The sequence below is a fragment of the Chlamydotis macqueenii genome, chromosome 3 (assembly GCF_036417535.1).
Source record: "Chlamydotis macqueenii isolate bChlMac1 chromosome 3, bChlMac1.mat, whole genome shotgun sequence".
NCBI classification, from domain to species: Eukaryota; Metazoa; Chordata; class Aves; order Otidiformes; family Otididae; genus Chlamydotis; species Chlamydotis macqueenii.
The window spans coordinates 93,124,311-93,149,966 of record NC_141558.1 but is presented as its reverse complement, the minus strand read 5'-3'; the positions used below and the strand labels follow the sequence as shown (position 1 = coordinate 93,149,966).

Below are 25,656 nucleotides of genomic sequence, written 5' to 3'. Positions count from 1 at the left end.
ATAGCCTGACTGTAAAACAAAGCGTTAGCTGTGCCTTCCTGCCAGCCTCCCCATGAACAGACACGCACGGGGACCAGCCAGTTTTGCACAGGAACGTCACCCTCCCGTGGGAGCAGGCGTCTGCCAGAGCTGAGGACGTGCCCTGGCTGAGACCCTGCCACTCACCCGCTCGTAGCAGTTACACTCAAATCACAAACTGGAATGACGCCACTTCAAGAGATGTTTTTAACAGCACAGTAATGAACCCTGCCTTCCCACGGCGTTGTGCCTTGCAGTCGGCTTCTCTGGAGGCAAGCACTGATCAAAGCTTTTCCTGCTTCTGAAGCTGTGATAAGAGCTCTCCCGCATGCATTCCCCGGTACATGATACAGACCGGGCTCCTCCTTTCCCTCTCTGGGAAAACACAGTTATCCTCTTTATCCAGCTGCCTGTTTTCTTTAAGCTTTTATGAACTTACATTCAAATTTTCCTGAATCTGGAAAGCATATTCAAAGTTATTGGAAGAGGGCAGACAGCGACTCCAACGCTTATTGTGCAGACCTTATTTTCTTAGGGAATCAGATTTGATGTCAGCCTGTTACCTCATGACCATCTTGGTTTATGTCTGATACATCACCTTGAAATGAAGACAATACAAACAGTGCACACGTGCATACAGTAAAACTCCAGCTGTCTCCTTTCTTGTAGAACAGCTCCAGTAGGTTTGGAGACTGAAAAAATACTGTTTCAGAAGTGTCTTCCACACGGAGCCTATTTTTACTTCCACACTCTGAGGTGAGGAGAGACTGCTCTTTTTCCAATTAATCACAAAGCCTATCATCCCGGAGGCACTGCAGAGATTGGGCAGCAAGGATGTGCTAGTGACAGATTTAGTATGAAGTGGTTTGTCATCTAGATAAGGGAAAAGACTTTCTCTTCAGTTTGAGACTGGCTGTTATTAAAGACTTTTTAAAAAATAGTCTTAGAGGAGAAGCAGAAAAAAAAAATTATATTGAAAGAATCAAAGTCTGATTGTTGCTCCCTGATTTCCAGTGACTGAAACCTGCAGCTAAGCATCATCTGAGGTATCTGTTAAGGTAAAACCCTTCAGCGCAAGAGCTCTTAAGGCAAGGGAAGGACTTCTTCATCCTGAGTTTTAAAAGCAATTTACACAGTAATAAAAACATCACTGAAAAATTAAACTGAAGACGATCTCAAGAAAGCAAAACCTTAATAAAACAAGGAAGATAAATCTGAAATGAAAATAAATTAGTCACAAATTTGATTACTTCAGAATGGAACTGAAATGTTTGGATGTTAGAGTTGCACAGTTACTTGTGAGTGACATTTTCAGAGCACAGGCTGGGGGCTAGGGATGGGAATGGTTTTCTGGATGGAGAATTTTGTGTCCTCTCATGAGCAGGTTTCTTTCCCTTTTCGTTAAAAGCCACCATGAGTGCTGCTCTTAAAGAATCAAAAACATGGGAGCTGGTTTTCCTTGTTCCCGATGGCATTTACATTTGTGCAGAGCAACTATTAAAGGCTCCCAGATCACTATTTGTCTTTCTTGCTAATAAGGGCTTTCTTACAGCACCAAAGAAGTGAATGGCTAAACAAGCCTCAAAAAATGGTGGCTTTTACCCACTCTACAACAATGCTTGAACTACAGAAATCAAGTAATGTATAAAAAGTACCAATATGGCCTAGCTAGAAAAATTACTGACTGGATAAAAAGAAGGCTTTCATAAACAGGAGTTCTGCTTATTCTTTTCCTTGTACATTTGTAGGCATCATATACAAAATTAAAAACACACGGTAAGAGAACCTACACAATACAGGTTGAATAACACCCATAGCACCGTAAGCTTCATAAATTTAGAAACAGGGTTAGCAAGACTTCTCAAATACACTTGGATCATGGGTTAGGCAGGGGGCACGACGTGCCCCTATCCTGCACTGCACAGACCTGACAGTGCATTTTATCTTTACCTTGAGCTACACTCCAAGAGCCAACCCCACTGTGTAGGCAAGGTACTATTTGACCTACATAGGAGTGGCACAATCTGGTTCACAGCTTGCAATTTCTGAATTGTGGCAAATGTCGCAGGAGGCTTTAGAATACTCCTTGTTAATTTCTTTTAAAGAAAAAGTTTTTAGTAATTGCTCATCCTTGAGGCTGATCCTGAAAACGACTGGCAGCCCTCCTCGGGCACTCACTGCTATTTGCCCAAAAGCTCTGGCCACCGGCAGGTGCCAGGCATCCATTGCTTGTGCTAGAGAAACTCTGGATTAAGTACAGGTAGTCTACTGCACACTAGATTTACTAAGTAGACTTTTTATATAAAGGACTGTGTTTGCATTTGCCATTTGCCTGTGTTTGAAAATGTATTTAATTATACTTTCAAGCCTGTGCTTTTTTTTTAATGACCGATATCCAGATGAGCAGAGTAATGGAGTAACAAAAAATCATGCTATGCTGATAAGTCAATTACCACAGCCTAAAAGGACCTAAGATTTCAAAAGCTTCTGAAGAAAAATAATATACAATATATTAATTAGCACCTTAGAGCCGACCATAGATATTTACAGTGGTAAACTAATTATGTTTTAATAAAATGTGCTCTAATTATTTGGTTAGCCTGCACTGCAAACATACGGTTCCTTTTCACTTGGTTATCAGTCCTACCTGACCCCTACTGCACACCTCCCACATGTTTTCCTCTGATACCAATAATTTCATACTCAGTGACTCTCTTCCAATCGTACACAGCATCATCTTAAGGCTGCCTTCGGTGCAGCTGTTCTTGACCTCTCATCAAAACCTGCTGAGCAGATACATGTGCCAGTCCCACGCCAGGCACAGGTCACAGCTGAGCAGAGGCCGGTGCTGGCAGTGCAGGAGGGGGAGGGCGTTCTGATGGGAGCAACCAGCACCAGCAGAGAGACAGACAGAGAAAGAGCTTTGAGAAAGGTCAAAGTGTTTCTTTGTGTAGTATTGCTTGATGTGACTGTTGTAGCAGACTCCTATAACAAGATTACAGGAGTAGCGCTCATCATAAATTCAGTAAGTGTACAGACCCCATTCAGACAGCCGTCATTTTGATGTAAACCAAACCCACAATCCGATGCTGAAGAGGTTGAGAAGGTTGCAATGCTGTCTGGCTCTTCTCTCACAAAACCTTTGCAGGTATTAGAGTCCACCAAAACAGCAAAAGCATGTACCTCAGCTAACACTTCACCAGAAATTGCAACCTACCCTTGTGTATCCTGAGCCAAAATCCTCCCCCTCTGCCTGGCTAGTAACACAGTAGAGAGGCTTCAGAGCTTTGTTATGTTAAAAGAAATTCAATAAAACCCAAATCCAGCACAGTCCTGCTTCTGCTCCGAGTTCCATTTTTTTCCTTCCATATTCCTAAGAACATGGGACCTACACTAGAGTTGGGAAATACTAAATAGAGAAGATCAATACAAATGGTAAAGCACTGTATTCTTAGGAAGTTAGTAAAGCTCTGCCTAGCTTAAACTGTCTGAGAGTTAATAAATACATACCAGGATTTTTGGATGTCAGAAATCAGCTAGGGCACAATAAATGTTCTTAGCTGAATTCCCTGTTATTTTGAAAACTGCAAATTGCTTTTGAAGGTTACTTGAAGAATTCAAGTAGATTAAATTTTGAGATTAACTGTTACAATGAAACTATTGTTCCTATTTTCTATAGACATTTCTATTGAATAAATGGTATTTCAAAATTCCTAGATTTAACTCTTAACCACTCTCCAGTGAATCACTTTGTGAGTCTTGCATGTGGATATCTCTTATGCCTCGCCTATGTCCCACAGTTATGTGGATTTTATGTTGCTGTCATCTAAGGCTGAAGGTTAATTTTCTGTCATCTTGGTTTTAAGTGACTTGAAAATAATCAGCAGGTAGAATTTCTGCTGAACTATAAAAAAAGTCCCTTCCACTTGCCATGAGAAGGCAGTCTCAACCTGAGCTGGGAACTTGATCCCATCACTGAAAATGGAAAACTGTCATTCAAGCCACCGTGCTGGAAATAAATTTGAGCATGTGACCAAGAAGAGGTGATGCATTTGATAGAGAGTGTGCCCAGCATTGGCACTGAATGTCGGTATAAAGCCATGACGTGCTGTCACTAAAAGAAAGGAAGGGATGTAAGTGGATTGACTGTACCTCACTGGAACTGATAAAGTACATTTGAATTGGCAGCCACTAGTGGTCCACTGGTCTTTAATTCTCACCTCTGGAAAGTACATTTGATAAATATTGGTCTGTGGTTCTTGCTGAATAAAAGTCCTATGGAAGTTAAAACTTCATACATTATTTTTACTTTTATTACCTAATGGCAAAAAAAGCTGCCACAATAAGACAGTGGAGATATTTTAGGAGCTGATAATTTTTGTGTCCCATTCCTTTTTCTGCTGGTCCACAGCTCAAGAACACTAAATTGTACAGTGATGCTCTAATAATTTCTACTTCAGCTTACATGCAGTAGATAGTCCCACCATTATTTTGCATAGCATCCTGATCTTAAAACTATGCTGAAAAAAAAATAGGCCAGTATTTCATTTCAGCTGAAAGGTGAGATGCAAAGCAAGCTAGACACCTAGGCAGAAGGGGATCTTGCTTTAAAATGGTGTGTTTTAAAAAGAACTTTGTGGGGATGATGTAGCAAGGTATCTTCAAAATGGAAAACCAGAGATCCCTTGTGTACTTGTCACATTGGAACCCCATCAGATTTTTCTTTTTCAGTCATCTGCTCTATTGATACAGAAAACTCAGCAAAAATAAATCAATTTGTAAAAACAATGTGTTTAAACCACAGACCACTCTGTTGTGATGATGTTCATGAAGAACCTAACATAACACTGCAAGTGCAAGTCTGGGCTTTCTTACTGCTGTTGGTGAAGCTCACTAACAAACCAAGCCTGACACGTTGCTACCAGTCAGAGCAAGCCACAAGGCAGAACTGAACCAGTTAAAAATTCCTTGCTATATAGTCTATCAGCATAATTAATATCACTTGGCAAAATCGCAGCCTAATTTATCATTTTCAAATGACTTTTCAGTTTACAGTTTCATCACCCCCTCAAAGCAAGCACAAGTATCTCTTTAGGGGAAAAGCAAACTTGCAACTGCAAGAAACCATTTTTCCAGGATTATGTTTGATTTATTTCTTGTTTTACTGCAGGAAATATAATTAATGTGAATTCTAATTTGATTCTGTTTCTCTTTGAAACACAGTTTTTGTTCCTTTTATCAAAGAAAAGTGCAAGCTGGGAAGAAAAGGCCTCCATTTCACTGCTGGCAAGCCCCATCCTGTTTCAGTACTGGTGTCATTCATGTGACATTAAACAATTCACTACCTCAGCGGAACCATTAAAAAGTGAAAAGGTGAAGAAGTGAGAGATCCTGCTAGCTTCTGGAGAGGCCTGGACTCTCCTTTACCACACACACACATCCCGCCTCTTTCCATCTTCCCTGCATTGGAGCCGGTCCTGTCAGCCCTTATCTTGCATCCTCCTCATGCAGCTGGAAATCACAGCATGAGCTTTTAGGATTTGTTCTCATCCTGTGTAACGCTGCAACGAGCGGCCGCTGCATGTGTTCTGCTGTACAACGTGGAGAGGAGAGGGCAAAGGACTGACCTCAGAATAAGGGCAATATTTCTGTCTAAACATTTCTCTCAGTGCATAGTTTCTTTAGGGCTTTCAGATTCGTGGGCTTCGGGGAAATGCAACATCATGTAGTTGACTAATTGGATGCATTATTTATAACATTACTGACACACACAGTGGGTTTTCCTTCTGCAAATCGGGCAGGGATTGGTGGCAGTTGCGCTGTGGATGCAAACTGGGACAATGACATTGCATATGAATTATTACTGTAACTGTTGAAGCCTTGCCAGACTACTTGGAAACCTCTTCTCCTGATGTAAGCAGAGGGCCAAAGGCTCTAATTAATTTTTGACTGACTCTTGATTAAATTCAGTGTACAGGACCTTGAGGTAAGCTAGGAATCCAACCAGTTTAGATAGATGAAGTAATTTAGCGAAACAGTACACAGGCAGCCCCAGGACAATGGCCAGTCTATATGAAAAGCTGTTTCAGAAATCCATACTTGCTCGTTGTCCTATTCCTTTGATATCCACCTTAGATATTTGCAGGGTTTCTGGCTGCTTCAACGTGGAAGCAACATCTCCTGTAAAAAAGTGGTCCTGGTATATTCTCCTAGGAAGAAAACTTGGAATTAAACTAATACATCATATTCCTGGCTCTTGACCCTAACAGTTGGGAACACATTGATTCCTGCTTCATTAACTCCCTCTTTCTGCTAAAGCACTATGTTGCACATACAGGTAAAGGTAATTTGGGTCATCTGAAAAGCCTCTTTGTACCTGGTGAAAGGGTGCATTCAGCTGAAGTGTCAGCTGGCTGCTACTACATGAACAAATAGTAATAATGCATGCTATGGCTGCATCATCATAAGAAAGAGGAATATTAATCTATTTACTGCATAAGGTCACGACCTGGGTGTTTTCTCCTATCTCAAATCACTGCAGATGCTGCCCCTGTGGATGTAAAAATTGTTTCTTTCTAAATAACGTCTAACACTCCTTGCGCAAGAAACAGAAGTGCTGTGTGCCAAAGTCATCAGAGATTTATACGCTAATAAAAGTCAGCATAGCATTTACATAAGTTAACACTGAACAGAACAAAGAGGAAAAAAAACACATAAAACAAGTGTGAGACAAGTTTAAGGCTTGATGCCATTTCCATCTGCAATATTGGGTAATAATCCCTCTACAGGAAAAGGAAAGAAATACCTGAAAAGATACCTGAAAACCTGTTATTCCAACTCAGCATTAACACTAACTTCCAGTCTTAAAACTAGAAGATCAAATTTATTTCTTGTAATTTCTGTTTAGACTGAGTTATTTGTTACAGCACACACAGAGCTGAGGGTAATAAAATGTAAGCCACAAAAAATGATAAAAGGTGTTTTCAATACATTACCTTAATAAGCAGAACATACATCATGAAACTGTAGGATATGTTCATGGTGTATACACACGGTATGTGCAGGTTCTGTACCTATGCCGCAGATCTGCATACAAAATGAAATGCTGCTCCATGACAGAAACCTACCGTAGCGTTATATTTGATAGAAATGCCCAATAAGTCATTATATAGATTACAAAAATCTGACTGACCAATAGAAGAATTCTCAGTTTTCTGCAGTTTTCTGAAGATACACCTCACATTTCTCTCTGCATGTGCTGCCTGCCTAATACACATCCCTCAAGCAATGACTAAGAGTTTGCCGCTGAGCAGCTCTGTGCAAACATGACCGATTTCACTGTATTGGTGACTGCTGTTTACTTAGCAAAGTTAAGAAAGGTGACTGCACGATGACTTCCAAATTAGGCCTTGATGCTTATGATGACAATATCAAAATGTGAAAAGGTTTCACAATGCCATTAATTCTGCACATTCATATGGAAGGAATGCTTTGTCAGAATCTGTTTTGTTCTGCTCGATGACTTACGGATATAGAAAGCTGAGATTTTATACTGAACTGCAGAACCATTATTCTTTTTGTAGAACGACTGAAATGATTGTCCTTCCTTGCCCTGACTCGTGGAGATTTATGGCACTGTATTTCAGCCTGATTTACTGTGTCTTTTTCACAGGACAATCCTAAATCCAGTTTTCCATGAAAGGATTCCACTGTTAAAGTGGGAGGTGACTGGGATGCTGCATTTGGGAACCTTTTGGAGTTGAGGCAGTTCTGAATGAAGACATTTACCTAGAAGGGAACTATCTTCTGTGCAATATCAAAGTGCGTGTGGGTGGGTGGAAGCTCATATTGGGAACAAACTTTCATGATTATTTTAATGTTGTTATTTTAATTGTTTAGTGGAACAAGACTGATCTGATGGGGTATGCTAATAGCTAAATCCCTCTGAGAGGACTCTGCCTTCATTCATTAACATCACTGACCAAGATTAGCTGCCAGGAAGTTCTTGTGAGAGATGACAGAACAGAGTGTGGTGCATTAGCTTCCCCTCAGAGATTCAGCTGGTTTTAATGAGCAAGTTCTCTTTTAGCACAACATAAATCATATTTTTGGGAAAATGGTGGAGTTACTGCCTTTCTTACATCCATGTAAGTTTACTGATTATTTAAGACTACCACCAGCCATTGAGTCAGATGCTGGAACCCCTGGATCAGAGTGTAAGGCCTGTATTGTTATCTAGGACAAACAAAACAATTAATGGTTGGACTTAAGGGTCTTTTCCAATTTAAACGATTCTATGATTGTAAAAGGCTACAGTGGTCTTAAGAGCTATGACTCTACAGGCATGCCTACCACTTACCTGCTGAACTGCAGCAGTAGCTTCCCATCAGCCACAGAAGTGCAACATAAACACTTTTGCCCCCTCCCTGCAAGCTGGCTTGGACTTGAGGACAGATAGGTGCAAACAGGTCAAGTGCTGCTGCCCCCACTTTTTGCAGGCTGTCTGCAAGCCAGCTCTGGTGAAGAAACCACAAAATCACTCTAGTGCAGCACCTGCATCAATACACATTGCCACCTCAGCACACCTGACTATTTCAAGGTTTCTTAATGAACATAACACAAATGAAACTATAGGACTTGTATTTGTAAGTGCAATTGGTTGGAGGATCTATAAATTCAAGTTGAGCCCTTCTGCTTTACTGATCACTGCAGACAGGCCTTATAGACGTGTGCCTGGAAATCATTCTCATAACTTTTTTTTTTTTTTAAAGGCAAGACAACCGCCTGGTGCACCTTTTGTGCTGCAATTTCTGGAAGATCCTCTCAAACCGTTTTTAAAAATTTCAGTAGGTTAACTCTTAGGCTGCTGACTCTTATCTCTAGGCCATGGCCTCATCCAGCACATCTCACCACTGCAGTCTATTCACCACACTGCCTGCCTGTCCGCTTCAAGATAGCAGTAGGGGTCTTTAAAGCTGTCTCTAGCTTTGCACACACTTATATGGATGATTTCCTATCCTCTGTGTGGTGGTGTACAATGTGTGTTCTGCCACCAAATTCTTGCATGTCTCCAGTTCCCTAAATGCTTCTAGAACCGATCCAAAGCTCTAGAGTCTTGTAATCCTCATACACTGATACAATTTGTCAAGTATCTGAGGGACCACTCATAAACCAGAACCAGACACACTCTCTTTGCAATGTCTTCTATGACCCTTAATTATTTTAAGATGTAGTGATAGCATGGCAAGTATTAAAAAGCAAGCAAACGATTATGAGGTTAGTTTTTCTGGAGAAAGAACTTTCTCTTTTCCTTCAGACTGCGGAGACCCAGCTACCTGGATATTCCAGGCTGCTTGGGAAAGAAGTGAGTTTATCTGTTCAAACTAGATATTCCATCACTTTGCTCTGCAGGTTTATTATTTATTGATTTGCAATTTATTATTGATTACTCCAAGAGTAGGTAAATCTGTTCTACAGAACTTTCACAGCAACTGAAAAAAAAATTATGAGGAAAAAACCAGATCTCTAATTTCAGAGGTCAGAGAAATGAGCATACTCCTACAGTCAACAGAAATCAAGTAAAATTATGCAGCAAGCTGTATTTTGCCCTTTCTTACACTAAATACAAAAGTGGATGATGCATGTAAGAATGGAGCACAACAGTGGGAGAAGTATGATCAACGGGAATAGCTTTTTAGCACCTCAGAGCTGGGAATCAGCTCTGCCTCTAGAGAAACTAGCCAAGCTGGGGAGGCATGAGAAGTCTTTTTGGCTTCAAGTGCAAGGTGAATATGCAGCCCCATGCTGTTCCCAATCTCTAGATCACAAAACCAGAAGCCCGCAGGAGTAAAGGGGAACCAAGAGCACTACCAGGCAGTAACAGAAGCACATGTTGAACAAAAGCGTAGCAGCCACATTACCCATGTTCTGGTCCAGCTATAACCAGCCCTCTGCTAGCAGTGCACAGCAATGCTAGCAAGAGACAAACAGTCATAGAATCATAGAACAGTGTGAGCTGGAAGGGACCTTTAAAGGCCATCTAGTCCAACCCCCCTGTAAGGAGCAGGGACACCTTCAACCACATCAGGTTTCTCAGAGCCCCATCCTATTTGGCCTCATCCAATCAGTCCATTTGCTTCACAGAGATTCATGTGTAAATACTGGATGATCAGAAAATAAATTTCAAGCAGAGTAAGCCTAATGGGCAATACTAACTGTCTTGATTTACTGGATGTAACAAAGTGGCCTTTCTCAGTTAAAGGAGAAAACAAAACACCAGACTTCCAAAAATACAAACTTTACACCATGATAAATGCATACTGTGAGTTCTGAATATTTCCAAGAGCAACGTATCTTCTGCCCTGCCCCCACCACCACTGCCAAAAAAAAAGAGGAAAGAAAAACCAAAAGCTGCTATTTTGGAGATAGATAACAGTCATCAAACTGCTCTAGATTTGGTCAAAGATGGAGACCCTAGCCAAAATCTATTTTCTTAGTGAAAATAATAAATACATTGGCAGTCTGTCTTTTGAATGACAAGCTGTAAGAGCATCACAGTAGTTTCAACAATCCAACTAGCTTTCTACATTGCAAGAAATAAAACCACAAAAAAAAAAGGTATTTTATTGTCAATACAGCTCTGTAAATACCTACTCAGATCTGTTTTCTTCACATCTTGTCTCAGTCACCTGAAGATCTTGGGTTGCACTTTTATGTTATGTTGTTAACATTAGCTAGTCCTGGAAATAATCCCATTGAAATCAATCAGATCAGCAGCATGAGTATTTTTAAGGATTGGATCATGTGGCTAACAATATATCACAACTTTTTAGAAGCAGATATTCTCTGCTTATATAAGAGATATTATTTAACTCAGAAATATGAATTTAAATAGAATATACTGGTATTATGTTGGGTGTACTTTCAGTCTAACATTTACCCATCTGAGCTTGATTGAATCTTGCTGGATGACGAAACTGAAAGAGCCTTGTTTCACGTTATAGGACAGTTGAGACTGTGCTCAGTTTACTAATAGTGATATGATACTGAATACTGCTGGGACAGTAGGAAAATTAAGCAAATTATTATTAGAAGATGGCAAGGACTGGCAACAGTCTAAAGTGCACATTAGGGACATAACTGTAGCTCATACTAGAACATTATATCAAATGGCAACTCAATATAACTTTTGCTTGAGTGAAAAGATGCAATCCCACTAACTGTCAGACAAAGTATCTTATCTCAAAAGGACCAGATGTGCCATTACATAACTTCAAGAGACTCATTTAGATAAAAGTTCAAAAAAATAACTGACTGATTATAGTGTGCTTTCTGCTCTATGCAGTTCTATAAAGATAGGATGCAACTGTCATTAACAGAAATTGCAAATGTGCAGATCCTGTCTCAGCGATCAGTTTGGAGAGGCGGCTCTGCTATGGCAAGATTTTGGGGAAACTGGAAACAAATGAGATCATCATGAAGTAGTTTGAGGTATACAGAAGTCCAGTATTTATTACACATTGTTTTTATGGGAGGACATTTTTGATCAGACAAATAAATAGAAATGACAGTGTTCAAGGATATACTTTGAGGAAATGATCGTTCTCCTTTCCCCGAGAGAGATACATAAAAAGAGTATGGGTTGCATTTGCTCCTGGCAGCATTCCAGAGCTTCCTGAATTTTGGGAAAGTTTTGATTTGGATCTATACCCTCAGAAATGGAGACCAAGAAGGAATAATCCCAGGATGAGTTTTGTCACTCTATGTACAGACTTCAAGCTGTGACTCCTCCACATGAGTCTTCTCAATATAACCGAGATGAGATTTTTGAGTAAAGAACCACATGGATTGCTTCCAATTGATTTTATCCCTCACAAGCGATCAAAGGGTCGCTCCTCCAGTATTCCAACAATCCCAATTTGCCCTTTTAGATGCATCTCTCAAGACCTGAGCTACCATATTCATCTCCCAATTTTTGTCATCTCAAAGTAGGAAAAAAAAGAGGCTAGGTTTTATCAGTGTTTTTGTCACAGAAGACAAGAGGAGAAGAAGGTGGCAGAGAATAATTTGGACTGCTGCCTTTTGTCTCCTTTTTTTCTATGTTATAAGGAGGAGAGCTGAACAACTAAATTGAAACTCCAAGGATCTCTCCATTTGTTCAGTTCTGTCTGGTGATAACAGGCAAGACATGCAGCAACATTCCAAGCACTCCTGGAGCTGTCCTGTTGCAAGCCTTCCTATAGCTAAGCCCAAAGAACCAATTCATACTAAAACAAAATTGACGCAGACAAGAAGTATATTTTTTGACTGACTGGGTTTTTTGGTTGTTGTTGTTTTTTTTTTTCTTTTTGGCTAATAACTATAGGGTTCTTAATTTCAGAACATTCAGAATCCAATATACTTTCACTGTAAGTATGAACTAGATTATTCATATTTATCATAAAAAGCATAACTTTGTTTATCCACTGTATCTACAAATTCTTAATAAACCATTTTTGAATAACATGCATATAAGATCTCACATACCTAATTTGTTGATTCAACTGAATTATTAACAAAATAAATGAATTACACAATTTATTTCTTATTCTTTAAAAGTAATTGATAATTCATAATTGCTACAACTTTCATGTACTGTAGGAGTCAATCCTAAAAAGATAAGTAGTTTCACATAATAAGAATCATAATGAAAAAGTAGTCCGTAGAGAGTTTCTCATTCACACATCTCACCTTCTATAGTACTTCAACCCTCTTGTATATTTATTTAACATCTTAGGTGCATCAAGTAAAAATCTAACTTCTCAGATAAAACAGATCACTGTTGCAACCCAATAAACAGTGTTGAGACAGTTTATCTGATTTTCTAATTACCTTAAATTATGTAGATACAATCAGCAGTTTCTAACTTATAACGACAAGAGAGTAAGAAAAGGATGGAGAGGAAACTGCCTAAAATAGAAATACCATTGTTTAGTAGTCCTGTCAGACACCTAACTGTCACATGAGACACTTTAGAAGTGCTCCAAGGCACTGCTGAGAGTCACCAAGAACAAATCATTGATCCTTTGCAACACAGATGATTAGATAAACTTCTGCTATTCAAAACACTGCCCGAACTCGTTTCTTGAAAGAAGCAAGGTCAAAAAATTCTACCCCAAGCCTAATTTACCAACAATTAACATGTCTTCATAAGGAAATACATAGGTGAAGACATCAGGTATTATTTTTCCAGTCTCCTCCTGATGGATTTTTAAGATGTAAATAAATCAAATGCCTTTCTGAAGTCTTACTTTGTATTGGTGAAACAAATCACAAAAAGAATCCAACAGAGACAGAAAATAAGTGATAAAATGAGAGCAAGTTCACATGGTTGCTTTTCCATCCTTAAAGAAAGTAGGTTTTACAGCCTAGTTGTTTTTTTTTGTCCTTAAAACCCCTACATTTTACAGCCTGGTTGGTTTTTTTTGTCCTCAAAAAATTACATCTTGGAGCCATTCAGCTTAAACTGGTCTGAATTTAAAACAATCTATAGATTGAACAAACCAGAAAATATAGGGACTTAAGAGGAATCTTAAAAAAGAAAAATCCTCTGTGCTAGCAGTTTTTACATGGCTAAGTTAAGAGAGACAATCATGGATCTGCTTAGGAATTTTTCCTCAACACCAGTTGAGCCAAAATTTAAGTAGGACTTTTTGAGATAATGTTTTTAAGGTGTCATAGTCAAGACAGAATAAATGACTGCCCACAAAGAGTCTGGATATTGGGGTTTGTTTAAGAATCAACAAGATGAGTGATTTTACAACCACTTGATTGCCTTTCACACCTTCCATCCTGTCATAGTTCAGCCTTCACATCCATACCTTCCATCCCTGCAGGGAGGTGGCTGCTGGCCCAGGATGCTTGGGCAGAAAGTTGAGTCTGGCCCTGCTGTGTGGCTGCTCATTGTTACCCATCTCAGGCATCACCAGTGTCCCCGGCTTCCATCTCCTAACAGCTCCCTGATCTCTAGGATCTCCCCCACTTCTAGGATCTTTCCTCCAGCCAGGAACCTCACCTTCTTCTGTCTGGGTCCCCTTCTTTTTTTCTAAGACCACTTCTTTCTGGCATCCCCTATTTTCTGGCATGCCAAGACTCACTTTTCCCCTGATCTAAACAGTTTCTGTGAGCAGCCTCCTAACGGGTGGTTCTCTCTCACATCTCTTCAGTAAGTGGAGGACTCTGGACATGCCACTTTCATTTAGTCCTGTTGTTTATAGTCAGACTCAACGAATTACAGGGAGAAACCAGTAGGTTTCTGCTCAAGACCTCAAACGTTCAAATTTGGATGCTAACCCCCACACATACACTCAACTACTAAGCTACCTGTTAGTATTGATGATTTACGCTTTTTTTTTTTTTTTGCCTACAAGGGTATTTCATGTTAGCCTTATTCCACTTCCAGTGAAGACAACTGGATTATTTTTACTTGTTTCAATAATTTTCAGTAATAGAATTTTCCAAGGGCTGGTTATTTGTTGCACATAAATGTATTTTTCTGAAGAGGTTCAACTAATCCATTACAGTTGTTTGCCCACTGGATTCAATTATTCATGTGTGAATAAAATTTTTCAAAAAATGCTGTTAGCATGAAGAGCTCCAGAAGTGTTTCTTGTGCTGATTAAAGGTTCTGTCTGTACTACAAACCTCATGCTCCTTAACAGAATTAAGGAGCTAAATGCAATTTCAAGCTTTGCTGGAACTATTGGAGGGAGTAATGGAACAAAAGAAATATATGACACTTTTTGTTAGCTCTTGCTCTGCATTAATATTATGGATTATAAAAAAAATTTATGTAACCAATTTCCTTCATTTAGGTACGTTAATAAGCTACCTGGTCAAGGAACAGAAAAACTGAACACAGCACCATGGCCACCTCAATTGTTATTAGTTCAGGCCACAGGCAACAATTAATCAGTACACGTACCTAATTTTAGGCATGTTTGAGTGAATCCTTTTTCAGCCAAACATTTTAACATAGATACACTTATCTTGCTGAATGAAAATAGATTTCAACATGTCTTATCGTAAATATATACTTAAGTAGGTTGTGCAGCTATGGCCCAGAGATACTGCTTGGCTTGTTCCACAGTTACAAGACTAACTTCTTAGTAGGTGACCATCTGGGAACTCTGGGAAAATACTTTATCAATTGCATCCATTACCGAATACATGTCAGTGAGGTAGAAGATGGAAGTTATACAACTGATCAAATAGATCTCCTATATGAAAAAAATGTTCAAAGTGTGATTTAAAATTTTATCTTCATAATTTTCCTCTTCTAGTACTCTCCTTAGATCACATTTTGAAGGCAGAATGGCACCACAGAGAGCAAGAGACTATCTCTCCAGAAGTCTTTGATCAAGCTAGTAAACCTGAAAGACTTTTTTATAAAAATGTACCAGAAAGAAAATAGGCTTGTAGAAAGATTATTTCACTGATAAAATTTTACACAGCTTACTATTTCTGAAGACAGTGGTAACTGTCTATGAAAGTGGTAAAACCCCTGGCTGTTCATAACCTGCAATTTTCCATGCGTTATGTAATTGGGCAATATTTGCCATATACTGCTAACAACAGAAGATGATGCATCCCTGACACAAAATCTAGACCTAGTTAAATAAAAGATCAAAATATTTTGCTATGAATGAAAAAACATCTAATTTTTGTAAAATCCTTTTTTTTTAAGGGAGTCTGAGAAGTCTTTTTCATTTACCTGTGAGGTTTGATTCCAGTCTGAGGCAGAAAGTTGGCATAGATTATTTCCGACAAAATCATTAGAGTTTTGGAAAACTTGCAGCCTACCCGAAACATAGTTTTACTTGAAAAGTAATGATCAAACTTAGTAATAGACTGTACTGTCAGCCTTGCCCATAATTTCTAAGCTGAGACTCTGGCAAGTATTAAAACTTTGACAGCGAAGGCACAAGGATATACGCAACTTTAAAGGTTATTCCCCAAGTAATATATGCGGCATATGAAAATCTCTCCCTGATGCAGAAAATTTACTTTTAAAGGAAATACTATTGCTTCTTGTCAGTGCTGGCACATCAAGAAAATGTCAACAAAACTCAGGAAGCCTCATATGAGACTGATTTCTAGTGTCCAGCTTATGAAGGTAGAGAATAATTCCCCACAAAGGTTGTAAGAACAAAACGGACACCTTTGGACATATAAGTCTTCATGTTGTTTTTTAAGGACCTGTTAAAAGTTAAATTACTATTTCAGCTTTAGACTCAGGTTCTGAAAAGAAGAATGATGCTAATAGACTTTTTTTTTTTCCTAATCCTCCCACAAAGGGACAAAATAGCAATAAAATCCAGTTATATCTACCACAGTAAGATATGACAACCATGCACAGTTAAAATCTTAAGCTTTTCATTGCATTTTAGATATTATTAGATGCGAAACTGGATGCACTCACATAATTTACACTGGGACTGTGCTGCTGAATAATGAGACATTGTTAGCTACAAGGTGACTGACTCATACTGGATGTTTTGTTGAAGCAAGAAGACAACTGCTGTGCTTGATAGGCCAAAGTACCATATGTTTCTAGAACAGCAGAGACCTACTTATCCTGTGATTTGCTGTCAAGGTCTAGTAATACTGGCCGAAGTGGTTTACTGATTCAATAACCACAGTTCTGTTTAAAAGTTGGATAAGCTTATCAAGAGACCACACGTAACTAATCAGCAGCCCAGTCTGCCTTTGCACGTTCCTTTCCTGGCAGGTAAACCAAGATGTAACAGGAAACATCTGTTGCGAGTTCCCTACCTCCCACTGCAAAACTCCAGAAGCCCTATCCAGCTACTGCAGGCAGCCCAAGTGCAAGGACACGGGTCTGGGCAGGCCTGGCACTGTCTGCTCCACTATTTCTCAGTTAAGCTCAGTCCTTAGTCATTTAGGCTGCTTTGAGAGAAGAGAAGAGGGATCTGATCCCTCATTTGCAGCTACGCTGGGACTCTGATAATGAGGACCCGTGGGAGATGTGTTTTGAGATTAGGTCCTATGCGCGTGCAAAGCATTTTCCTCAAGGAAAGCATTAAGAATGAAATGTCAGAGTCCTGTCCTTACTTTGCCTCTTACGTGAAAAGAAAAGCTCAAGACAGATTATTATTTTAGGAATGAGAGAGTTGGGGCTGTTCAGCCTGGCAATGAGAAGGCTCTGTGGAGATCTTATAATGGCCTTCCAGTACCTAAAGGGGGCCTGCAAGAAAATTGGAGAGGGACTTCTGAGAAGGGCATGTAGTGATAGGGCAAGGGGTAATGGCTTTAAACTGGAAGAGGGTAGATTTAGATTAGACATCAGGCAGAAATTCTTTACTATGAGGGTGGTGAGGCACTGGAACATGTTGCCCAGAGAAGCTGTGGATGCCCCATCCCGGGAAGCATTCAAGGCCAGGTTGGATGGGGCTTTGAGTGACCTGGTCTATTGTGTCCCTGCCCATGGCGGGGTTGGAACCAGATGAGCTTTAAGGTCCCTTCTAACCCAAACCATTCCATGATCCTGTGACTGCATATCATATCTCTTTAGTACCTGCCCTGACTTATTAACTTGTAACTCTGGGGTAAAGGGATCAGATACTCATATCTGATGTCACCAGGAGCCAAACATCTAATTTCCTCAGGCTCTTCTGAAACCCCAGCATACATTTCTCAACTAAGTGAAAGCAGATTCTCTTTAACTGCAACTCAGATTTCTTTTTGCTCTGTACATATATTCTCCTGGGCTTCATCTTATCACTACATATAAAAATAAACTGTTATATGACAATAAGATGAAAAAAAAAATCTCCAAATGTGTGGAGAAAAGCAAGTAATAAAAATAACAGTGAGGAATCACATTTGAAACACTAGCCCACAAAGAACTCAGAGTTTAATGCAGGTAGGCTACAAGAGCTAAGATTTAGTTTAGTGTGAGAACAACAAACCTGTAAGGAATTTTAGCATCTGTGATGAAAGTAATAAACACAATCATTAAAATATTTTCAACTAATCTGTCTGGTAGGAATCTTTGCTTCTTTTCTTCACATTTATTATTTTCACCGGTACACAAAACTCCAATTAGAAAAGGCTTCAAAATTAAAATACAGCATAAACTATTTATAAACTAAATAGTTCTGTGAAGAGCTATTTTGTTTATGACATATAGACAACTTAGTTCATGAGGCACACACAATGTGTATACTTTAAATTTCTGAACTGTCCAAAAGCCTAAAGTAGATGTCCTTACATTGACTAAAAATACAACATCCTCTTGGCCAAGACTTTCTCTTGTTTGCTTACAAGATCCGCTTTTCTACATTTTCCAGATTCAAAAACATTCAAAAGTTATCTTTTAACTAAATTAATACACATAGGAACAGCAAAAATATATTTACTTCACTCTTACTTTACTAAAATTGTTCTTATTCTGACCTTCAGCCTTTTAGCACAAGACAAATCTTAAAAACTTCAGCACAACCAACACACACCACTTTCTTTACAAAATGACTACAACCTATGTTCAAAATTATTCATATGTTTTCTGAGATTCTGTTCATATTTAGAAAGAAAGCTTTCTTACTGCAACTAATAACTACCTAGGTTTGCTTCTTTTTCCCTTTTGTTGTGCATTTCAATTACTGAGATCTAAAAGCACAGGTTCCACTCTCTAAATACGATGCCACTCCCTAAATATGAACAACAGCAGCCTCACACAGTCAGTGGTAGGTATCAAAAATGAACCTTACAGCCTTTAATAATCCTGAAATCATTGGAAAAAGAAAAAAAAAAGCTCCAGATACCTACAAGAAGACAAATAAGCTGTGTGACTGAAGAATTACTTCTTCAAAATGGTTCTAGACTGCAGAGTCCTCAGCATTGGTTGTTGGCAGAGGCCTTAGTGTACATCCTTCAACTCTCTTGTTTATGAGGAATCAAAATACGGAATTTCCTCTAATATGTACAACTTTCAATAACATTATGCTATTTGACTTTCTGTACCCATAAATCTCTCCCTCCCCAGAGGTGGTGAGTATTTCAGGATAATATTCACTCATCCATTTGGAAGTATTTACAAATTTTGCTTTTCCTTATTTAAATGGCAGATAAGGAGGACTAAGTTGTGCACAAGACATAGCCAAGGAGCTTCCAGTGCAGTTTGTTCTCCAACAGGTTCGCTCACTTTTATTTTTTTAAATAAGTAAACCAGAATGTACAATCTTCAAACAACAAAATCACCACAGAAATCAATAAAGGCAACCATAGTTTTTTTTTAAGTTTAACCCAAAGTATAACTGCTGACGATAGCTGTTCCAATGAAAAGAAGTAAAATTTATATTACTATACTTTTGCCAACACAGAAGAGTCATCAAAACCGTGGCAGCATAGTTTTGAATGCTGGCACTTCTGCCAGTAAACTACCAGAAAAATAAAGCTATCCATCTTCACTTGCTGGCCTCAAAACATTTTTTTTTTCCTCATTATATCCTCAAAGGATATGGAATTACTTTTTCAGTTAAATTACCTGTCCCAACGATCTCCAGTCTAGGCTGGCACTTCCAATGTACACGTGCTGTTTATCAACAATCCAGAAAGATGACTGAAGCCGACCTTCGTTATATGCTGACATGTTCATATACAACACTTCAGCACCTAGAGATTTAAGGATAAAATAATAAATAGCATCATTTAAAATAAAATAATTTACATTATAAAAAAAAAGAAGCAACTTCCCATTTCAGGGCCTCAGCTTCCAAAACTAGTAAGGAATGTAATTAAACATACCACTGAAGTTTAAAATCAATGATAAACAGCGTTACTGTACCACTGTTTAAGACCTTAATTAACACATATTCCAGAGAAGCAGGTATAGGGAACATACCCATGCATTATATTGTTTACTTAATTTTCTTCCATGTTAGAACCATATAATTGCTATTTTTTTTCCAGCACTGTATGTTACTAAAAGCAGTTTATTTTTAAAGATCTATTCTGTAACTCAGATGTGCTACATATAATAAAATACAAACTCGATTACAACACCTTCCTGAAAAACAGACTCTGTTCCTCTACAACGGTTCAAGCAGACAGCCTGTGGTGGGCTGTTGCATGGAACAGGCAAGAGGAACATGGGTGGAGAATTATGAGGGAGTAAGCAAAGGCCTGAAGTATTCCGAAACTGCTCTTAATCTTGGCTAATCTGTAACATTCATCCTACCACTTTGAATTGCACAGTTTTAACAAGGATTATCAGCTACTGAAATCAAAGGAGCTACCTGTTGAGTAAAAGCACGTTGGCTCCATTACATCAGTAGGAATGTCTGAACTGGTCTCATCAGTAAGTTTGCAGGACTAAATCCAGAATGTACTTAATATTATGTGAGTTCAAGGCATTTCTCACGTCATTATTGTTCTTTCAGTCCTCCAGTGTTTTTAAGATTATTAATCTGAATTAATCATTGCTGAAGGTAATTTAAAGTAACCCACTCTTCTTCCTATTTCAGACACGACAGTAACAGGGAAGAGAAGTGAAGCAGCAGCCTGGAGGGCAGTAACGGTACCAGACATCTCCCATTAAACATTCATGGGATCTTCAGTGCCATGAATTCCAGTAATGTTTGGATATGAGTCAGAACTTCAAAAGAATTCTAGGATACCTCGGGAGCTAAAATATATTTCTTTTCATCTAACTTCCTACTTCTGACCTTCTAAGAAACACTTGACTCACAGGTTTAAGCAACAGTTACCAGTGCTTTTTGATTATGAAAACTGTAATTCTCACTTGACTGAATGATTCTAGATCACCAACAAAAAAAAAAAAAAAAAAGAAAAAAAAGAAAAAAAGAAAAATTAGATATGGTGACACTTTTCATGAAGCACCAAACATGCAACATAGGATTTCGAGCAAGTGAAAGAATTTGGTTTATTGTACAATTACATTTGGTGCAACCCAATTACTTTTCCAATTTTTTCTAGTTATTACCCATCACATTTACCTATGCTTAGAAACAAAGGTATTTTCCAGTATTTCTTGAAACACATTGCTGCTGATTTTCAATCCATGCATTAATGAACAGAACTGTGCTAATTAATGAGATAATACGTGTGGAATGGAGGAGAAATCAGAAAACACTACAGCAGGTGTTAAAAGGTTTAAACTGTTTTCTGATAAATAAACAAAACAAAAGCAACTTCTCCTACTAGCTAAGGAAAACAATTCTGTAAGGTGCTAAACTCCTAGCTGCTTATCTGAAAACTGCATTTGAAATAAAGTTTAACATAGCAGTTTGCCTTGATCATATTTTCTTTCCATATATTCAATTTGCAACATTAAACAGCAGTATGAATTTAACACCCACAATACACCTACATCAAATAGGTTATAAATGAAGTGTTAGGATTTTTGTATAGGAAAAGTAAAACAGTCTGAAGCAACAATGAGCTTCCTTCTCATAACTAAGAGCCTAAAATAAACACAGTTTAAAAACATTTTTTTAAATATCCAATGCCGACCAAAAATGCTGATTGCCAAAGTTACAACACGAGACTATTTAACCAGTAATAATAATGTTAAAAATAGCAGACATCGCCAGTAACCTGACACAAAAGTAAAAAGTTGTGAGATGCCAGAATTTGTGGGCTGTTTAGATATGGGCATAAACAGTGGGATGGGACTATCGCTCCAAAATATAATCCAGGTTTCAACTACCGAAATAACAAATATAGCCATGCAGGAGATACTGCTATCACATATACCATTAAAACCAAACCTGGAACCCAATTTCTTTTCCTTCAGAAAACAGCCAACTCATAAGACTGAGGAAACAGTATCTCCAAGTTAATTAAAAAATAGTCATGTGTTGCAAGCAGCAGCCTCTGTGCAGCCTATTAATGAGCCCTTAACTTCTGATGAAAGGAAACAAGCATCAGTATTGATAATTGCCTCTGTTCTAGAAGCCCTTGAGATGTTTCGTTAAAATAGACTTATCAGGCCTTCAACACAATCCATCATCCCTAAACGTGGTCCAGGTCCAATGAGGAAATTAAATTGGTCTGATCAATATGCGAAGCCAGAACAGAACTCTCTATCGTGCTGCAGCTTCAATTACACAAAGCTGTGGGTCTACTGAGTTCAACCAGAAGGCACAATTTGTAGGCTTGATTGCTAATGTAGATGCCAGCCTCTTAAAAAATAAATCTAACAATTTTGTTTCACTGAAGATTAAACTGCAGGGTGAGATCTTAGAGAAAACCAATGCTGTCACTTACAGACTCAAGTGGATTTGCCTGTCCCATAAAACTGTGCATTGTAAAGATTGGGCCAGATTGCCCTCTTCCCGCAGGCAAAAAGGCCTCTGTAGGGATCAAAACATGCTTTAAGTAACAGACATTTATCTTTCATTACGGACTTTTAGTCTAGCAAAGTAACAGACTTTTTCTTCTAGTTAGGGAAGTTTTGCACTCTGTAAAAGGGAGATGACTGATACAGTCTGGGATGTGCAGCTGTTGACAGCCTGGACCTTCTCCATGTGATGGGAACACAGCCCCCGGGAGGCTCAGCCTCTTCCTCTGTCTCATAATGGAGGAAGACTACAGAAGACCATAGCAGCATTGCAGAAAGACTGACTTTTAATTCATTTCCCAAAGAAATCCAATTCCCAAAGGAACCCAAAGAAGAAGGATGGCACAAGCAAGTGCCATTTACCATTTCTAGCCTTGCAACGTCCTGTTTGGTCTAGCTGCCTGCTCCAGGTACTCCACTAATGTTGCCATGAAAGCCACAGGGCAAGCTTGACTTCAAGAACAGTAGCTCAAGGCTAGGACCTTCTGCACACATTTGAGTCAAAACACCCTAAGCAGTTAGCAGGAGACTTTACCCATATACGCTCTATTAAGAAAAACAATGCGTCATCAAGAAGGGCATCTTGGCGCAGCTCTGTTGCAGCATATGCTAGCTGTGGATTTTCCTGCTGCTCGAGCAAGGTCACCAGGTAGCTGCACAAACTGTGACACTTCTTCATGGAAGCCCACAGGAGGCCAGGGCTCACAGGGCTGCCACTCGGCCTCCAGATCCAGGTGTATGCAACAGTCCAGAGAAGGCGCACCAGGAGGGGTTGTTCTGGTGCAGAGGCAACACCACCCCTCTGTGGTAGATACGGTAAAACGTTTTTGCAAAGCAGACCCAGAAAGAGCAAACTGTTCAGCTGCTATTATCACAGCTGCCTTGAAAGCAAACATGCAAATTCTGCCTGCAGCAGTTTTCAACAGTGCCAGTTACAGGCTAAACTCACTCTGGAGTTAGCAAACATAACGCCCCAGAAACAGAAGCTGCATTTGCTGTACCACAGCTAAAACTGGCCTGCTGTCTTCACAACTTTCTTACTTTCACTATAGTGTTTTTAAAACCAGAGGGAAAGAAAAAATAAGAGATTGAGAGGAGAGCCAGACAGAGGTCTCTAGGAAGCTGCAGCAACAGTGATGGGCAATTCACAGCAGGCAGAGCAATGATGAGAACACCACCAAGAGCCCTGACCTCGTCAGCCCTGATGGTAGGAAAGCACGCCGCAGCAGGGAGGGTGGAGAGAAATGGAGATACACGATCTGACAGCACGTGTTGGGACTGTGCATGAAGCAGAGCCCTGGAAGAAGGGGTCACGGAGACTGGGCTTTGCTACCCTCTGCTAGAAATGGGAGAGTTGTAAAGATGGAGGAGATGAACAGTGGCTTTTGCATGCTTCTCCTTCTGCATTTTTGGAAATCAGAGCTTGCAAATGCACAGCAGACAAGGGAAGGGAGAGCACATCGAGGTGAGGGGAGCTACACAGAGCTGTTGGTAGGATGGGGCAGTGGGGAGTTGTAGAGGGATTGCAAAGGAGAAGGAAGAACAGGATGCAGGGAAGCACTAGTATATTAAATGAGTTTGGCCAGTGAAAGCAACACTGCTTATGGCTCCCCTGAATATTTGCAGTTTGAACCTGACAAATGCCCCTGCACCACATCCAGTCCACTGTGCATCCTCCACTGTGCAGAAGCATACGCGCACTAGAGCATGGCTGGTGCCTGAGCAGCCTCTATGACCTCTCCAGGAGACTGCCACACAGGTGGGAGGCGGCACGTGTGGCACTTGCTGTTGTACCATAGACCTGCTGTACTCTTTTGGCTAAACTGAGTTTTCAGGGCAGTATAGAGGCAGTTAATCACCATGTGCTAACTCAGAAAGATCAACAAAAGATCCTTTATTACCCCTACGTACCAAACTTAATTTTAAAAAATAAAATTTACTCACTAGGAAATATGGATGGGTACACATATATAAAAGGAACGTCTCCTTCCCTATACCTTGCAATAGACACTTTTATTTTACTTATTTGCTTTCAATTACAAGCCTTAGCACAAAGTACACCCTTGAAGATAAATAATTTTTATTCCACTGAGGCAAAAATCCAGAGTTTTCCATATCCCACTCATAAGGGGTAAAGCAGTTGCCTCATATTGGGCAGACACAAGTGACCCAGGGAGAGGATCATCTCCCCAGGAATTTTCATGCTTTTTTCTCGACTCATTGCAAGAAGCCTGGAGCTGGTCCAGAAGCTCCATTAGTGTGACCTGCCAGTACTCACAGGAGGACAAGTACAAAAGCAGAGGAATTCGCAACTTGACAACAAAGTTATTTTTACTACTTCTCTGAATGATTAAAAGACAAACTAGACTATTCACTATTTCTGCGCTCTTTATGGAATATTGGATTTGAAATACAATTTAAATCGCTGCTTGGCTCCAGAACGATTAATGATGCAGACTTATTTTAAAGAGAACACAGAAGGACTTTTAGGGAAATCTCTGATGGTAATACCTTAACTTTGAATCAGCTGTTTTGTTTACATTGCCCTCTGCTCCTCACACACACTCCTCTCCTTTTTAAAAAGTATCAGGACTGAATCCTGCCACTCTGGGATTATGTATTATTCATATGTGCACCTGCAGCTTCTCAAAACAACAATAGCCCCCAAAGTTAATGCTGCTTGTAGTAAAATGAGGCTGTTTCTGATGCAGGTATTTTTCATTAAAAATTACTTGTAATGCTTACTGCCTTCTTTTACAGCACCTGAGGTCACTGATACAAAGATAATTTTGAGGAAATCAGTACACAGGTGAGGAATCTGTGACTGCAGCTCCATGCCCCGCCCCAGTCCATCTCTGGAGGGACACGAGTGCTGGCAGCAGCCACTGGAATTGCAATGGACGGGCTCACGCGCTTGGAGCTGTGGCGTAGGTGGTTCAGGGAAAACACACAGAAAACGCTCTCTGCCCTCCGCGTGCTGCCACCGTTCATCTCCACTGGCATGCTCCCCAGACAGCTCACGTGTCCATGCCTGGCTGGAGCTTGGAGGAAAGGCTGCTACGGGAAAGCTTCCCTGAGCAGACGGGCTGCAGTCAAGGATCTCCCTGCGGAGTTGTGAGTGTGAGAAGAGTGAGGTCTCCATTGCTGCCGGCTGACTTCCCAGCCCCCTCTCCAGGCACTGAGCCAGCTTCTTGCCTGGTTTCCTTCCCTCCCCAGCAGACTGTAACACACCGGCGGGCTCGGTCCTGCACAATCAGAGAGAACAAATATCCTCT

The 25,656-nt window shown here is 39.7% G+C and overlaps 1 protein-coding gene across 1 annotated transcript in view; it reads right to left on the bottom strand.

Annotated features, from left to right (window-relative positions):
• Window positions 1-25,656, bottom strand: part of PLD5 (phospholipase D family member 5) — a 181,071-nt gene that overhangs the window by 16,621 nt on the left and 138,794 nt on the right. Inside the window, exon 5 of the mRNA XM_086745096.1 lies at window positions 19,565-19,692. Coding sequence (XP_086601222.1) covers window positions 19,565-19,692 — 128 coding nt within the window. The remainder of the gene's footprint in view (window positions 1-19,564; window positions 19,693-25,656) is intronic.